This window comes from Antechinus flavipes, chromosome 3 (assembly GCF_016432865.1).
Source record: "Antechinus flavipes isolate AdamAnt ecotype Samford, QLD, Australia chromosome 3, AdamAnt_v2, whole genome shotgun sequence".
Taxonomy (NCBI): Eukaryota; Metazoa; Chordata; class Mammalia; order Dasyuromorphia; family Dasyuridae; genus Antechinus; species Antechinus flavipes.
Genome location: NC_067400.1, coordinates 119,978,401 through 119,997,450, shown reverse-complemented (window position 1 = coordinate 119,997,450; position 19,050 = coordinate 119,978,401). Strand labels below are relative to the sequence as shown.

The 19,050-nt window shown below is 34.4% G+C and overlaps 1 protein-coding gene across 3 annotated transcripts in view; it reads left to right on the top strand.

Annotated features, from left to right (window-relative positions):
• The window catches only part of TBC1D4 (TBC1 domain family member 4), an 80,167-nt gene extending 61,548 nt beyond the window's left edge, over nucleotides 1-18,619 (top strand). For all 3 annotated transcript variants that reach the window (XM_051983927.1, XM_051983926.1, XM_051983928.1), the window contains 4 exons: nucleotides 2,700-2,859; nucleotides 8,902-9,071; nucleotides 10,721-10,897; nucleotides 16,259-18,619. In XM_051983927.1, the coding sequence (XP_051839887.1) occupies nucleotides 2,700-2,859; nucleotides 8,902-9,071; nucleotides 10,721-10,897; nucleotides 16,259-16,492 (741 nt within the window). In that variant the 3' untranslated portion in view covers nucleotides 16,493-18,619. The remainder of the gene's footprint in view (nucleotides 1-2,699; nucleotides 2,860-8,901; nucleotides 9,072-10,720; nucleotides 10,898-16,258) is intronic.
• Nucleotides 18,620-19,050: the final 431 nt, after the last annotated feature.

Sequence of the window (19,050 nt, the reverse complement as noted above, 5' to 3'; positions counted from 1 at the left end):
CTTCTCACATAACAGAATGATAAGTTAGAATTTTCCTCCCCTGAAAATCAGCAACAGAGGACTCTCAGCACAGGTATTTAGAGAGAAATTAAAAAACTCTGTCAACACTTTTAACTTGCTTCATTTTTCCTATCTGGTCTCTTTGATCTTACCTTAGGCACCTTTATGAACTTCTACTCTGGGAACTTACCTGTATTGATACTTAATTGACTTTAGTCCAACTGCAACTCACAACCAGTAAAGTCAGGCTGAGACTGTCCCTTTACCTATTTAAAATTTTTTTCAATAATATTTCACTTTTCCAAATACATGTAAAGATAGTTTTTAGCATTCATTTTTGTAAGAGTGTTTCATTTATTTAGGGTTAAAGGATCTGGTTTCCCATCTTGGCTTTGTCCCTTTATATCTATGTCCATTAACTTCTTTGTGTCTCTGTTTTCTTATTTATAAAGGGAAGGTGTTGGAAAAGATTTCCAATTCTACTTCTATGATCTTGGGTCTCCTTGTTAGACTGTAAGCTTCATAAGCATGGAGACCACCTTGTTTAGTATCTGTCTTGCCTCTCCAGTACATAGAATAGGAGAGGGAAGGAGACATATATTTCCTTGGTACTCATGTCCTTTTTTAATCCCTTCTTGTGGTACAATCACTTAACTCTCTCCTATGTCACCCTATCTAGATTGTTGTTGCAATTACCTTCAGACTCTTAGGTCTGTCTCCTTCCTTTTTTCATGGAGTTCAACATTAGCTTAGTCTAATCTTCCTCCTTAGCCCTTTCAGCTTATAAAAAACTCAATATACATTAAACACCAATGCTTCCAAATTTACCAATTTTCTTATCTCTGATGCTCTCCATCTTCATTTCACATTCGTTACATACAGAGAAGATTAAAAAGTTCAAGAAGCTTCATTGGTTCCCTGTTGCTTGTACAAAACATGTAAATTCTTCATCTTGGCATAGAAATCTCTTCCTTGTAGATTTATTTCACATTGCTCTTCATGCATTGTGTCCAGTCAAACTGTACTCTGTGCTATTCCCTGAACTCAGCACTTTCTCTTCTGCATCTTTGCCTTTTCTTCATTCCCTCTCTGCCGGGGACCATTGCTTCTCCTCAGTCTTGGATGAGAAACTAGATTGTCCTATGCTAGTGTTCTTTTTTCTTTCTTGGTTTAGTGTATATTTTCTTGTATAGGTTAAATATTGTATTCTACATCCTTCTCTAGGTAATCTTCTTGAGAGCTGGGACTATTTTTCTTTTTGTCTGTGTTTACTTAGTACATAGTACCCAATAGGCAAAGGACCTAGGAGTCATTTGAAAAATATTTTTTGAATTGACTTGGATTGCATTATATTTACCTCACTAGCCAGCTCAGTGCTATCTACATTATGTGTATTAAAATCTTTTTTTGTCAAATAAATAAATGCACTTGATTTCTTTGTGCAATCCTGACATAAATATTTTCTTTGAACTCCTAGTTTAAGTTGTAGAGAAATTATAAAAATATAATTTTTGTGTTATAACCATTTTTTCCTGAGTAAGAACAGCAGAATATTTTGGATGAAGTGACTCAATTAAATATGACCTCTTCTAATTTTACCTGTTGGCTTCCTGTAAACTTTACTATGTCAATTAATTGTTATAATGATTTAACCTAGATTTTCCAGTTTTTAGAACTAGAATCTACCTGTTGGAGTACACATGAAAGCAATATATTTTTTCAGTAGGACTTATCAAAATATTTTAAAATTCTTTTCACCTTTTATATTTCACTCATGATAAGCCCCTTTATTTTATAGCTGTACATTTACATGATCATGGCAAACAGTGGTAAGAAGGAATTAGAATTAGCAGCAGTTCAAGTTTCTGAATGTGTATTTCATTTTGGCAATGGCAATGGATAGGCCTATAATCCCTGCTTCTGGAGAGGCAGAGACTGTTATCATTGGGCTTGGTAGTCTTCAGCTGAACTGTGCTAAACTTCTTAGGTGTTGACAGTAATATGGTGAGCTCCTAAGAGTGGGGAATGGAGGATCCACCAGGCTGCTCAAAGAGTTTCCATGCCAGCAGCTGGATATAGTCAGCAAGTGACCTTTCACATCTAACCTGGATGAGATAGGGATTCTCAGTATCAAAAAAAAAAATGAAAAAATATATGTTATATCTGAAGATCAGCTATCTAGTTGAGAGTCTGAGCAGGGTAGAACAGTTAGCAAATTCCAAATTGTTATTTAAATTTTTGTTTGCAAGACTATGATCAGTAAGAAAATAAATTAGATTTCTTAAGTGTGTGTATGAATTTCACATTAATATACAGATAACACCTCTATTCCAAGACAAAATATCTTACTTAGCTAGTTTGCTTAAGGAATAGAGATGTCAAGAGTTGTATTTGACCTTGAAGGATGGATAAAAATAAGCAGGTAGTTTTCTTGGAATGTGAAATGTGTAATGTCTACTTTATTTTATATAAATAAAGGTATGGAACATGTTTGACATTCATGGATATGTTTTCGAATGACCTTCTGTAATCTAAATAAACATCTGGATCACCCTTAAATTTATACTACTAATAGGATTGTTTGAGAAAGTTTAAATGAAGTTTAAAGAGTAAAAAATATTTCTAATGCAGTGTAAATTGTATACTTTGGGAACATCAAAACAGGAATGTAACATTCTTCCTCTTAAAATTAACTTTAGATTCAGATGTATCAGCTCTCAAGGCTCCTTCATGACTATCATCGAGATCTCTACAATCACCTTGAAGAGAATGAAATCAGCCCCAGTCTTTATGCTGCCCCTTGGTTCCTCACATTGTTTGCCTCCCAATTTCCACTAGGATTTGTAGCCAGAGTTTTTGGTAAGAGACTATAAATTATAGTCAATTGAGCATTTTTTTTTATTACAGAGACAAAACACTATTACTTAACCATATTTTTTACATCTTGTGTTAACAGTGGTGAATTATTATTAGAATCTGATCCTTGTATCTGGCTATATTGATAAAAATTTGAAACCTTTGAGCCTTAAATAAAAGTTGAAATGAGAAATCCCAAGAGTTGAACCATTGCCTTTGGATAGTTAGCAGGAGACATATTATTTTTATATGTTCTTGAAAGATAAATTAGTTCTTATTTTCCTGAATATGAGCCAAGCAGTCTTTAGACCTGACTTTATCTGTCTTTCTTTTGCCCAGTATACATGTACCAGTACCTGGTACACACATAGTGAGATTATCTACCTAAAATTAAAAATTAGGTAAAAATTATCTCTTTTTTATTGTTATTGTACTGATGATTTTAATTCCTCTTTTTGTTACTTATCCTGGCTTCTCCTTTAATGGTCTTAACCATTGGTTCCCCTTTCCCAAACCCCTTCTTGGACAAGGGACAGGCTAACAGTGCTCAGATGTCTGAGTTATAGATATATGACTGAACATAACTTGAGCTGAGCTGCCTGTGTTCTTGAAAGGTGGGCAGTTACTTATTTTTCAAGTGTCATTTTGAAGAGATTCAGGTATTTGTTTGTGGCAGTTTCAAGCAACTCAGACCACTTCCTAGAGAGTCACATTATAGCCCAATGTTATTTATTCAGCAGTAGCATTTTGTTTTGTGTCTGTTGTCAAGAACCATTTGCCCTGTAGGTTATTTGTCAGCATTTAAAAAAAAAGATTGATTAGTTTGTTTTTTCCAAAATTCACCTTTTTAGCCAGAGAGTCTTAATCAGATGCAAAGAGAAACAAAAGCGGCCTAAGAGAACCAGAACCCTCAGATTCAGCCAATATTTGCTAGGTGCCTGCCTAAGGGGTAGACAGTTACGTGTGTTGTGCAATAGAGATGACAGGGCAACAACCGAGAAAGGCCTTTGATCCAGGAGGCTCTCAAGGGAGGAGGGAACTGAGGAACTGTATTTGCCTTTGAATGAGGAACCTTTAACAGGACTCCCACGGTGCAGGGAGAGAAGGAAATTTTTAGGGGAAATCCAGAAGTGGATTGTCAAGACTTCGGGTATCAGTCAGAATCTGAGTTCCACACTCCCTCCCTCAGGAAGCAGGGCTTTCTCTCATTGTTTTCTGTCCTTGTCAGCAAACACATTTATTTCTCCTATGCTTTGATAAAATTGTTTCATCAACTGCATAGCATTTTGTCTTCTGAGGATCTGGACAAATTAGATGAATTTATATATGTGTATATGTGGGTAAGCTCTCTCTGGTTGACCATTTTCAGTACTTACATGTTTCTGGAATTCTGTTTGGGATTGCATATAACAAATTAAACATACATGGTATCTTAAATCTATAGTTGGAAGGACTCAGAGGTCACATATCAATTTATAGATGAAAAAACTGAGATGAGAAAGGTTAAGAGACCTATTTAACAGTGCCCAAGATAGTAAAAGTCAGAACTGAAGTAGTCAAGTGGTGTGGAGAGAGAGAGCACAGGCCCTTGAGGCAAAAGGATGGGAATCCAAATGCGATCTCAGATACTTGCTACACTCAGTCTGATTGCCTTGGCACCCCCCTCTCCCCCCCAAAAAAAAAATCTGGGTCCTCTGATTCCAGGGCCAGTGCTCTTCAAAAATCCAGATCAAGCAAAACTTTTTCATCTTTTCTTTTCCATTCTGGCCTTAGATTTCTTTGGAGTTAAGGAATTGAATGGAATTAGCCAAACTGTGAACTTGGATTCCATGGAAGGAGTTGTTTTATTTGCAGAATTGCTCACCTTATACTGTCTTCTTTGGATGTGAAAGGATCAAGGGCAGGATCCTATGATCATGAGTAGAACTGGAAGTAAACTTTTTTTTTTTTAACCTTTGAGGACACTGAAGCCCAGGAAGATTAAGATGGCTTGTTGAAAGTCACAAAAGGGACCAAGGTCAGGAATCAGGATGCACCCCTCTGAGGAAGAGGATGTCCTCTGTTTGGGGAGAAATAGAGGAGGTGGACACACTCTCTTTTTAAGTATTTAATCACTTTAAGTCCTTTATTTAATAAATAATACACAGATGGAATTTTATATATAGTTTTATGTTCAGATACTTAGTATAACACCAAATCCTAAGAAAAAATAGTGAGCTAAGAAGAATATAGTACTCACATTTACACATATTCTAGTTTCCCTTTCAAGCATGATTAATATGGTTTATTTACCCTTTGAGTTTTCCCCAAACTGTTATTACTGCATCCAATGACTTCTATATTTTATTGTCCATTTTGGCTACCAAAAAAAATCTTATAATTTAGACTATGAGAAGATTTTTATGAAGATCAAGTGATATAATAATATGTAAATAACATTATGAACTTTAAATGTTTTTCCTCCCTTTCTTTTACTGTTGAATTCCTCATAATATGCTCCCTCCTCATAATTCACCTAGACAGACTAAGAGCCAAACTTCACCGGTCTCTGTTTGTATAACAGATTTAGCCAAGTTCTTTCTACAAAAAAACTATTGGTAATAAGCAGCATGGCTATTATTAATTTCATTTTGCAGGTGAGGAAACTGAGGCTCCAAGTTATTCAGTGACTATCCATGATCTCACAATTAGCCCGTATTGGAGCTAGGACTCAACCCTGTGTTTGTTTGTTTGTTTTGCCCTGAAGTATTTACCTCCATGAAACACCACCATATCCTCTCTGTTGGCAATAACTTTTGCTCCCAGGGTCTCTGTCAGTCTCTTTAATGCATGTATCATGTATTATTATAAATTATAGTTCTTTATGCACAGAACTTTTCCTTCTACTAAATTCTAAGCTCTGTGTCTTGCTTAAGTTCTTCATTTCTCCTCATGTCTTTACACACTAGAGGTGCATGATACATTTTTGCTGAATTTAAAGTATAGTTATTATTTCTCACTGGTTTCAGAGAAGACTCACTTTTTTCTTATACTTAGTTATTCATGTTGGTAATTAGTAAAGACAGTATTTATATCTTTTTTTCAAAGACTCTGGAGATTGTCTTCAGAAGAAAATAAAATTCATAGACATCAAGCTGATAATCACTGAATCAGGTTTTCCTGGAAGATCTTTTTTTTTTTTTTTTCATTGACATAGCTGGTTTTCTCTAAAGAAATTTCCTCTGCAGATTGTTTCCCTTAATATGTCTCTTTGTGAGTCCTTTCATTTTTCACTTCTCTCCTCAGAGAAACTTTTGTCTGTCTCATTTCAGTGAAATCACTTAGATCAATGTGATGTATCATTGGGTAAATGTCTTATGGCTCACCTCAGAAGGCTGACTTCTGCAAAGAATACTTTCTATCACTTCTTGCTTTGAAAGTCTGGAAGATAGTCTCTTGTGCATGCCATAAATGTCACTGTAAGCTTTCTTATATGAGTTACTTTTTCTTTCTTTCAATTCTAATAAGCTATAGGAGCTCAGGATGGGAAATTTAACTTAGTTACCAATGATTATGTCATTGCTTACTCTTATCTGAGGCTATATGGTTTGTTATGGAACATTGAAATATCTAGAAACAGCATCACATAGTAGATAGTGAATTATTCTTGGAATCAGGAAAACCTGAGTTCAAGTCTTGCTTGTGACACATTCTAATTCTTGACTTGAGGCATGTAACATTAAGTTATGGCCTTTTGGTTAATTCATTGTTACTTATCTGTATTATTAGAGGAGGTTTTGATTCTAGGGAATTTCCTGGGCAAAATCAAAGTCTGGAGTCATTTTTCTCTTCTTACCGCTTTCCCTTCTCTTCCATATTTATTTAGAACAAAAGTCAGGCAGACATTCACAATCTCTTTTTTATATGGCATATGAGTCAAGAATAACTTTTATGTTTTTAAGTGCAATAACATTTTAAAAGTGTAAAAAATGTTTTTAGCTCTCTGACAAATACAGGTTTCAGGCTAGCTGGTAGTTTGTAATTCCTTGTTCTAAGTGGAGAGATCTGGATATAGGGGTAACTATTTTTAGTAGTCATTTTCCATTAAAGTCTTATTCTCATTGTATCATGGAAAGTATCCTGAAAGCTTTTTCAGAACATTAATTTTAATGGGTTGTTCCTTACAAACTGGAATGGTTTGAAGTACCATTGAACAATGGAGACTTTTGTGCCGATTGTCTGAGGAACAGCCCAAGTAAATTTAGGGATCATGATCACTGAAAGGTAATATGTTGAAGTTTCTTTTGGCTCAGGAAATTAATAAGGGCCCAGCCTACTAAACATTGGAGGGATTATGAGCTTCACTGGTAGTGAAGCACACATATATATATATCATATAATGAGTTTTAGAATGTTGAATAAGTTAATCATCTCAGCCTAAGTGGTGATCTTTGGTAAAATGGAAAGAATACTGCATTTGGAGTTAGAAGACAATAGGTTCGCGTCTCAAGTTCAAGTTATACTACCTTGATTTTTTCTATTGTAAAATGGACATGTTAACTTTTCTGCTTAATTTACAGGATTTTTGTGAGGATCTGTGCAAAGTTTTGTAAACTATTAAATATTATATAACTTTCAATTATTTTCACTCAATTCGATGAAAGGGTATAGCTTCTTTGATAGGTGCAAAGGAAAGAGCCATGCAATTTGAGGGGAGAAAGGGAGCTCAGTTGAGTGGGTGAATAGGACTTAATAGAGGAGCCATCTATTAAATCAATGGCATGACAGATTATCTCTCTAGGTCTCACTTTTCTTATTTGTAAAATGAATTAGAGGATTTCTAAGGAAACTTCCAGATTCAAAACTCATGTAGGTTTTTTTTTATGACAATACAGCACCCAAAGTAATCCTTGAAAGAAGAAAATGAATTTTCAGGGTGAAGATAAAGAAGGAAAATATTTTAGGTGTGGAGGACCGCTTGTACTAATGTTTCCAGAAAGGGAAGTAGAGCCAGAGCATCTATACTTAACTCTTAAATGCCAGGCTAAGGAAATTGCATTTTATCTTCTAGGCAATAAGGAAAAATTTTTTGAACAATGTAATGACATGGGTTAGATTTGTACATAAGGGCAGAGTTATAGATTGGTACAAGTAGACAATTTACTTATTACGAGTTATTATTAAGAGATAATAATATAATTATAAGTTAATGAAAGGGAAAATAATGACTGTGAAGTGAATTAGAATCCTGTCTTTTTCATTAGTTAGTTGTATGACTTTTTAGCAAGTCACTTAACTTTCACTGACTATTCTCATTTGTAAATCACAAATAATAATGTTTGTATTGCCTGTGACATTAGGGCTTTGTGGAAAAAGCATTTTGTAAATCTTAAAACACTGCATGAATTTGAGTTATATTGAAGAATACCATATTAAATAATACACTAGCTGTTTTTTTCCTTATTATGTTTCCTGTGTATACTGGGTGATATTTACTTTTCTTTACCTTCCTATTTAGCATGTGTCTTTATCCTGATTAATAGAAGGGAGAAGTTCCATTTTTAATTTCCTACCATGATGTAAGTGCAGTAAATTGTGTGTTTGATTCATTTATTTATTTATTAAGAATGGTGAGAGTAGTTTAGTTGTAACTGGTCATATCACTTTGTACTTTTCCTTCTATGAAGAAAAATAGCTTCACCTGTTGGTAAGTGCTATTCCTTTTTTCCATTGTATTGCATTGATTTTAGGGATTTATGTTTTTGAAATATGCAATGAATTTGTAAATAAATATGTATAGACACAGATATAGATATATGCAAATGTGTTTATAATTTGGATTTTCATTGTTACTTTATCAGCAGTTTTTAGGCCAGATTAAAATGAAAATATTTGGTTTCTAGAGTTAATTCCAGAAGCAATTAAGCCTAAGTCGCCTTGAAAAAAATCAAACTTCTGAAGTGTTCCTTGGCCTATGTGCTATGATCATTATCAATTAGTATTTTACCAGAGAGTATTAGTCTTATCATCATTAAAGGTCTAATTAAATGACTTTCTTTTTTTTAGATATCATTTTTCTTCAGGGAACTGATGTTATATTTAAGGTGGCACTTAGTCTACTAAGCACCCAAGAAGCCCTTATAATGGAATGTGAAAATTTTGAAAACATAGTGGAATTTCTTAAAAACACAATACCAGATATGAATATATCTGAAATGGAGAAAATAATTACTCAGGTAAAATGTAATTTAAAAAAAAACTGACTTCAGGATTTTCTTTTTAAATTAGACCCTGTGATTTCATTGACCTTGGAAACTGCCAATAAGGAAGCTAGCTAACCCTATTATCAGTGCATCATTATGGATCAGCAACTTCTTTATAACTTAGAGCTTTAAAAAAGTTGACTGGAGCATTAATAGAAGTGATTTCTCCAGAGTCACATAATCAGGATGTGTCAGATTGCACTTGAACGAGGGTCTTCCTTATTCTAGAAAAATACATGTTAGTAATTTGTATAAAGGTTTCCTTTTTGATGATCTGTAAGATTGTAGAACCAAGATATTTAATATTTAAACGGGTTTCTTATAATCATTGCATCACAACTCTAAGCTTTAATCTGGTCAGAATAATTCTAGGGAGCAAATACGTCTGTATTTACCCATTCAAGGCACAAGAGAACTATTCTGTTGAATTTTTGCTTTTCTTGAAACAGTATACTGTTGATTCTTGGAAGAAGCCTTTTCTTCCTCCACCTTCCCAATCACCAATCCCTATAAATCTTTCCCTTGAGCTCTCCTAATTATCAACTTGGTTACAGGGATTTTAGCAAGTATAGTAGAAAAGTCAGGTCCAGTGGAATTCCCCAACCCATATTACAAAAAAGCTTGAAATGATTCTGAAAGTTATACAGTGCTCTTTCTTTAACATTGAGGATTCTAGGAAATGATTTTGGCTCTCATGGATTCAGAAGCCCCAAATATCCATGACTGCATCCTGGATGAAAAAATGCAAATGGATCATACATAGTTGTATTAAAGATGAATAGATCATGAAATGGAATTTTATATATCCCATTTGCATTAAAAGACCATGATAATTTAATTTGTGGGATTTACAGAATTTTGTGGATAAAATTGGGGATAATTTTTCTGCAGATATTTAGTTTGCATAATGTACTTCATAAGATTGAACCATAAGGCCCAATTAAAATGGTCAAGAAAGCAAAAGGATGGTCCTTTCGGTCCTTAAAGTTTACCCAATTAGAAATATAAGAATAGCTAGAGAGAAGAAAGGTATAGGTTACCCTAACTGAATATGGAATCTATAAATCCAGCTGGGTTAATAACTAAATTATGGTGAACTCCTCTACAGAGAAAAAAGCTTGATCTCCTGTGATTTGGATCTGGGAACAAAGTGATAATGAGTTTTGACAATGGCAGTGCTTGTAAAAACTGTTTTCCTCTAGAAGGGGGAAGAGTCATGATAGTTCCTGTCAACAAAGACCATGAGGTGATGGCAGCACTATGACTATAGTCTGGCTATGGAAGAGCAGAGTCCTAGAAAAGAAGTGAACCATGGCCTGAGACAGCTCACAGTTGGGAGGAAGACAATTCCTACTTTGTATTCCAACTTTGTCATTATTCTCTTTGAGATTTCATATGTCTTATTCTTCCAAATGAATTTTGTTATTCTTTTGTTTAACTCTATAACTTGCCCTTTTGATAATGTGAGTGGAGTAACACTAAATTGAAATTATTTTAGTAATGCTCAAATCATGAACAATTAATGTTCCTCCAATCATTTGCATTTTTAATTGCTTTAGTTGTAATTGAAAAGCAACAATAGAACAAGCAACAAATGTTAACTGATAGTACTTTTATCACAGGTTTTTGAGATGGATATTTCTAAGCAGCTTCATGCATATGAGGTTGAGTACCATGTGCTACAAGATGAACTACAGGAGTCCGCCCATTCCTGTGATGAGAGTGAGCCTCTGGAAAAGCTAGAGAAGGCTAATAACCAGTTGAAGAGACAGAACATGGACTTGTTGGAAAAATTACAGGTAAGTAGATAAAGATTAATTTAGTAGTCATTTATTTAAAGCCTCTTTTATGCATAACTCTCTGAGTACTTAGGAAAGATATAAATGAATTCATTTCAACAAATGTTTATTAAGTACCTACTATTCATGTACTCAGGACTTAACTAAATTCTGGAGGATACAAAGAAGCTAATGAGGTATAAATCAGGGCTGCTTAAACTTTTTCCATTTGCAATTCCTTTTCACTTGAGAAATTTTTATGTGACCCTGGGTATATAGGTATGTAAAATAGATATACAAATCAACATTTACTAATAAATCATAATTTTTCAACCCCCACATTCAGTCACACAATCCCATAAAGAGTCGCAAACCACAATTTAAGTAGCTTTGGTATAAGTGATCTCTGTTCTTTGGGGCCTCATCTCTCTTTAGTGAAAAAGGTATATCTAGGCATACTAGTTAAATAAGAATACAAGGCAATATATGATTAAGAGTTTGAATGAGTGATAATGACAGGAAGTACTATAAGAATTCAAAAGAGGTAGAACTCAATGTTGATTGGAACATTTGGAAAAAAAATAGATGCTGAACATGACTTAGGATGTAACTAAAGGGAAAGAATGAGGGGCAAGTATATTTAATGACTTTTTAAAAGTCATGCTTAATTGCCACATTGATCAGGCTTCTGAAGTCTTTCAATATTGTTTTCCTATTCTGTAGATAATCTCTCTTGGTCTACTGGATGCCTTTCTACTGCTTATAAACATTCTTAGGTCTCCTCAACTTTAAAAGACAACTTGCTCTATCCTTCTCACTTAGGTATTGTCCTATATCTCTTTTCCCTTTTCTTTTTAAAAATTTTGAAAAAAAAAAGCTCTTAATTGATGTCTTTGCTTCCTTTTCTTTTACCCCTTAACTCCCTTCAGTCTGACTCATGACCTCATTGTTCAATTGAATCTGCGTTGTTCAAAGTGACCAATCATATATTAATCACCAAATCTAAAAGGCCATTGCCTTTTCCCAATCTTCCTCTTTTTTGATCTCTCTGCAGCTATTGGCACAGTAGATTACTGTCTCTTCTTGATAATCTCTTTCTTTTGGGGTTTTGCTGGATCTTTATCAGGTCATGTCTGTTAACTGTGTATGTCCTTCAGGGATTTGTCCTGAGCCATCTTCTTTTCTTCAGCTAGGCTATTTTTAGGGATCTCACTAGCTTTTGTAGATTCCTGTTATCATACCTATACAGTTGATTCTCAGATTTGTCCATTCTCAGTCTCTTTGCTGACTTCTATATCCTTATCTCCAATCATTAATAGATATCTCAGACAGGAAGTTCTACAAACACCTTAAACTCAGCATGTCTAAAACTAAATTCATTTTCCCCCTCAAAAATCTCTTTCCTAACTTCCCTATTACTATCCAGGGTATCATCATATTCATAATCATCTAGGTTGGCAACCTTGATATCATCCTTATCTCCTCACTAACTCCCCATACCCAATAAGTTTGTTGTCCTATCATTTCTCCTCCTCTTGTATGTATGTTCTGCATGTGTATGTGCACATCCTTATCATCTTACACCTAGATTATTTCATAAGTAGTTTGCTATTAGTCTCTCTGCCTCTTGTCTCTCCCACTATAGTCCCTCTTTCCCTCAGTTATCAAATTGATCTTCCTAAAGCACAAATCAGATATGAAATCCTCTTGTCTTTTAGAGCCTCCTATAGTCTGGACCTTTTCTACCTCTCTAGGCTTCTTTATCATAGATGATCCCTTTCTCATGTATTCTGCAATCCAGGGATATTTACTTTCATGCAGTTCCTTGAACAAGATACTCCATCTCCAAATTCTGGACATTTTCCTTGGAAAGTTCTCTCTCTTCATTTCTTCTAAATGCTAACCAAGAGTTGAGGAGTTGAGGATGACATCTAGGTTGCAAATGTGAATGATGAAGAGAATGGTGGTACCTTCAACAATAATTAACAACTTTCAAAGAGAAAATGGTTCATGAAAAGAAAGATAATGAGATCAGGTTTGGACATGTTGAGTTAAGACATTTATGGGACATCCCACTTTTAGATGTCTCTTAGGCAGTTAGTGAATCTGGAGATTAGAAGAGAGGTTAAGGGTGTATAATTAGACTGAGAATCATCAGCATAGAGATGACAATTCAACCCACGATTGTAGATGGTTATCAACAAAAGGAATAGTATAGTGGCCGAAAGACAGAGCTCTGGATATTGATAGTCTTGTCCTAGATGAAGTTCTAAGAAGGGAGACTGAGAAAGAAGAGTCAGGCAGGTAAAAAGAAGACAAAAAAAGAACAATATCATGGAAACCTATAGAGAAGAGAGATTTTTCCTCCTTCTCTGACATAGAGATGGCCATTGTGCTTGCCAAGTCAAACCCCTTTGCATACACACTTGATCTTATTACCTCCTGCCTTCTCCAGCATTCTGCATTCTTATTCTTTATCTGCTACTATTATATATAATAGAAATAAACTAGAATTCTTCCCAATTAAACGAGGAGTGAAATAAGGCTATCCGCTGTCATCATTTCTTCTTATCATAGAACTAAAAATGCTTGCTAAGTCAATGGGGTAATAAAAAGAAATGACTAAGATAGATAAAAGAAGAAACAAATTGACTACTTTTGTAGATGTTAATTAATTGGAATAATAACTTTAGCAAATTTACAAAATGTGAAATAAATCCACAAAAATCAGCAACATACATATCTATGTTGAAGCCCAAAAGAAATAAAAAGAAATACTATTAAAAATCCTATAAAATATATTAAATAAATGGGAATCTGCCTTCTGAGATGTGTGTGTGTGTGTGTGTGTGTGTGTGTGTGTGTGTGTGTGTCACACACACACATACACATATATATAACGTCTGTGTATATATAGTATGTATGTATATATTGATATATAGGTATGTATATATGCAAATACATGAATACAATAACCCATTAGTAATAAACCTAAATAATTGAGAAAATATTAATTACTCATGACTATTATTAGCCAGTATAATAAAAATCACATTAAATAATAAAATTACCTAAATTAATTTACTTATTAAAAATCACACCAATTAAACTACCACAGAATTTTGTTGTTGTTCAAATGTTTTTCAGTCATGCCCAATTCTTTGTGTCCCCATTTAGTCTTTTCTTGGCAAAGATACTCGGAATAGTTTTCCATTTCCTTTTCTAGTCATTTTATAGATGAGGAAATAGGTAAACAGGGCTAAGTGGCTTACGCAGAGTCATAGAGCTAGTAAGTATTGGAGGCTAGATTTGAACTCATGATGATGAGTCTTTCTAACTCCACAAGCACTCTATCCACTGTGCCATCTAGCTGCCCTTAGAAGGATAGAATTAGAAATAATAATAATAAAATTACATGGGGGGGAGATAATAAATATAAAAGAAATAGGAATGAAGAGAATCTCACTGTGCTAAATCTCAAATTACATTATAAAGCAGTTTTTAAAACAATTTAGACTTGCTTAAGAACAGAGAGAGACTGATCAAAATTCATTTCAAATGATTCCAGAAATAGAGGGAGGGGATGGGGAAGGACAGGTGATTGGAAAGGTACATATACAGTGGCGATGTAAATGAATGGATGAATGAAAAAAAGTATTTATGGTATAATAAGCACTGTGCTAAGCACTGGGCATACAAATAGAAAAATCAAGACAGTCTCTTCCCCAAGGGGCTTCCTCAGAGGAGAAAACATAGGGGAAGTTTCAACTGCAAGTCAGATGTGAAGATATTTAGATGTAATAGACAAATAGATAATAAAGCATTTTTTGATGCTATTTCTCTTGATCCTATCATATATCCTCTTCTGAAGTTTAAACATTTTACATTACCAAAATTTTTGTGCCAAGAACTTTTTTTCTGTGTGTATCTTCTGGAACTGTAGTTACTGTAGGGAAGGCGGTATTCCTGCAAAAGTAGTTCCAGTTTGAAATTTGCTTTATATTGGCTTTAGATATTGGATTGACTAGAGGTAGTCTGGAGAGTCTGTCACTCCTGGGCTTCTTGGTCTTGTCATATGTTGACAGTTGATCAGCAGTTAATATAGTGGTGGTGAAGCAAGGGACCTATTTTTCACAGTGATTATTCCCCTCCATGATGACTGATGGCCCTGGAATGGAAGCAAAACAGTGGTCTGAGGGATGCTGCTGTTGATAAGGTCCTGGGGTCACCATATCAGTACCTGAGGGAAGGTTGTGGTGGTTATGCTTTGTCCTTCCTGGCACATGTTGCTTCCTGTCTCTGGCAGTTGCCTCGCTGCTTTATTTAGGATGGCTTGTCTGTCTTGTAGGTAGGTTTCTGGTACTGAGTGTGGAGAAGATGGTCAGGGAGTAGAGAGTAAAATATAAATGGGACCTTCCTGAAATGGCTGACCTGTAGGTAGTCACCAATGAGGCCAGCAAGATAGACACTCTGGAGATGATGGGGTAAAAGGTGATGCTCTGTGGTTTGGGAATCAAAGTGGTGAAGATGACTAGCGGTAGAGCAGTTATGGCAAGATTGCCTTAGCTTTCTCAGTTAAAAAGAAGTGAAGGTGTGTGAGAGGCTTGAAAGAAGAGAGGAGAGAAGAGAAAGTTTTGAACAGTTTCTGTGGAGAGAATAATAGAAAATATATCAGAAAAGTAAAAAGATTGCCTTGAAATTGTGCTGACTCATTTGTAATTAACATAAATTTGCAGTGGACCCAGTCAACTTAGTTCAAATGGAAACAAAGAAGACAGCCTTAAAATTAGTTTCTGTGCTCATACTTAACTATTTATAGTTGAAAACAGGTATTACCACAACATTAATCTAAATTGTACTCATTTGCATACAAAACCACCACAAATTTCATTCTTCACCCAAAACCTTCTATTATAAGAAGTGATTACCAGACAAGCATCAATAAATGTGCTGCCTTTTCTAGAATTGTTATTGTACAGTTCTGTAAATAATGTAACCCAGGTAGCATATCCAAGAATACATTAGTACTACACCCAAGTACAATTAAAATGATAAAATTGGCACCCTGAGAATGGATCTGGTTAGGCTCTTCCACACAAGGGTGCAATTACATTAAAAATGAAATAAAAAAAAAGCTTTAAATATCATTTCTCAGATCTCAAAGTGCATTCAACAGAAGGGTTTACATGACAAATCAAACTGTTCAAATCCCTTTTGCAAAATAAGAATCATCAGATATCCTATAAAGTTGGTCTTTTTCCAGTTTTAGCATTCTGTGATGCCAGGTGTCAGTATCATGTAGAATATAAATTTAAAAAATACATGTGTCTATTTCTAAAAATTTACATAATATTTATGTATATTAAAAAAATTTTTAAACAGGTGGCTCATGCTAAGATCCAGAGCTTAGAATCCAGCCTTGAAAATCTTTTGACTCGAGAGACCAAAATGAAGTCCTTAATTCGATCTCTGGAACAGGAGAAATTGACCTACCAAAAGACTGTGGAACAAATCAGGAAGCACTTGCCAGCAGATGCCTTGGCTGACTGTGAACTGTTATTGAGGGAAGTAAACTGTAACCCAAATAATAAAGCAAGAACAGGAAATAAGCCATAATTTAAAAAGTGCCACCTCAGCAGGCAATGCAGTTTAGGATACTGAAGGAATGGAGTCATATGCATGCTGCTGGACAGTCTTGGGAGACTCACTGGAATGGAATCATCAAAAACTAGTTTGGAATCTCCAATAATATCAAATGGGCCTTTAATCTCAAACTATTTAAAAGCATTCATGCTGGACTTTTTGTTGCTGTTATTGATTGTGTACATAAAGGGAAATTTCATGCTTTCAAATAAGACTAGTAGATGTATGTTTAGAACAAATGTTAAAAAATATAAACTTCTCCTAGGGGAAGAAAAAACAAAACTTCCCACCACACATGTGAAATTTTTTTTTTGTCTTTGTAGTGAAATAAAAATGTTGTGTCTTTATATATTGAAAAATACTTGAAGAAATGAATGTATTTTTTCTCCAAAGAACAGCATGTTTCAATTTAAAAAAAAAATCTTTGTAAATGCATATGTGCCTGTCATAAATTCTACTGACTTGTTTATGGGAAGATCATGACTGTGACTTTTCAGGGAATGTGGTACATATCCATCCCAGCCTGTTATGTGCCATCTTTAGCATGTTGCTTCCACATGCATGTTCATTTGGGGTAGGCATCATTTTTTAACAATGTGGCTAAATAGAATACAAAGATGCTGTGCCTGGAACACCCATGGTAAGGGGAGGAGTTTGTAATTATGTGGTTAACTGGACCAGTGTTGACAGCCAAATTGGATCAGTTGGCCAGAAAATATCATCCACTGTGGAACCTTAACTGTCTAGCCTGTCTGCATTTGTTACTCAAAGTAACCCAGTAATTGTGAACTTCCCCTTTACTTGGTGCTATGTAAACACAGTCAATAATAAGGATTTACTTTCTTCCTCTCCAAACACATTTCAGAATCCCAGTTTTTGTTCTAATTGAAAGAAGGTCTGAGAAGAAGGAAACTCAGATTTTCTCTGCCAGCAAAATTTGGCTTTCTACAAATGCCATATTGTAATAATATGATATTTCTTATTACAGTTGACAAAATTAAATAGTCTATGGTCTTCTTCCTTTTTCATGTAAATTTTAAGAAAACTGCGAACTAAATTAAAAGACTTTTTTTTTTTTTAATATCTTAATGGGGAATGGAGAACGCAGTCTCATGTCCATCCCAGGATTTAGCATTCTAAATTGACTCGCAACATTTTATCCATGCACATAAACTACTTAGAATTTCAGTCATACAGTATGTTTGGAAAGAAATTAGTCAGTCTTCAATTACAATACACACATATTTGTCCACATATAAATAAATTCTTAAATTGCATCTACAAAGGAGACGCAATAAAATAAATGATGAAACCATCTTTGCTTTTCAGCAGTACTTAGCATCCTTATTTTTAAAAGTACTTTTATATAATTGCTAACTCATTGCCTAAAGTATCTATTTTAGTGAGAAGTTTACCTTGCAACAGACAGTAGAATACTGAGAGAAAAGAGATGAAACACAACCACCTCTGAAACTTGTTTGTGCATTATTGTCACGAATCTTATTACAGTAGGACCTTTGCTGTAATACTGACATTGTTTGTTTTTGTTTCTGAAGAAAAAGTCGTATTAATAAAGTTATATAAGTTAAAGTTCTCTTTCATTAGATGGAAAGTCAAGGTACCTTATAAAATCAGGACAACCAACTGATTGGTTCCTATAGAATATTTTATTGGAGCAGAAATTTATTTTATTTCTCTGGCAGAAGAGAGGTTTTCTTTCTACCTTGAATTTAATAAATGCATTGATAGATTACATATATTTCTGTTATAATCTAATACCAGTATTTATCTAATGTGTAAAGACATGGAACATCATATTTTGACTGTGCTGATTTACATCTAAACATGCTAAGGAGAAGGTTGCTATGTGGATTTATTTAAAATCAATTTTAGCCAACCTAAGAGAGACAGTCCTGGGAACCTGCAGTCAATATAATGTTCAGAGATTAAAGTGACTCAGATATTCTATGAAAATGAACGGTTTTTTTGTTTGTGATTTTTAGGTTGCACCAATTGTGCTTTGCCTTTTGTTTTATCTCCATCAAGTTAATGTAATGTCTGATTAATTTCCAATAAATGCATTGCTGCAGTTTCTTTCCATGCCCTGTGGATCTGTTTTTCATTTTGCGATGGCAGAGTTCATGGTTAAATAAATCATTTCTGAAAATCTCCAAAGGAATTTGCTACTTAAAATCAACATAGTTCATTATTGGTTATCTATCATAATTAAGGCTGAAGTATAGCAGTTAAAAAAAAAAAAAAAAGAAAACTTTAAAAGGGAACCACGTGAACTGGTCTAGGCTTAACTTTTTCAGTTTTCCTAAACCTCTATATTGAGATACAAAAGAGAAGGATGAATTGATCAAATTTGCAAAGCAGCAGTAAAGGACTGGGGTGGGGAAGACTATTCTCAAATCAGCTTCTGTGTAATCAAGATTTGAATGTCAAGCCTGCTGTTAACAATAATGTGTGGTGTGTTTTTGTAACATGTCTCTCTCAGAAAATTATCAAACATATTCCTCATTTTAATA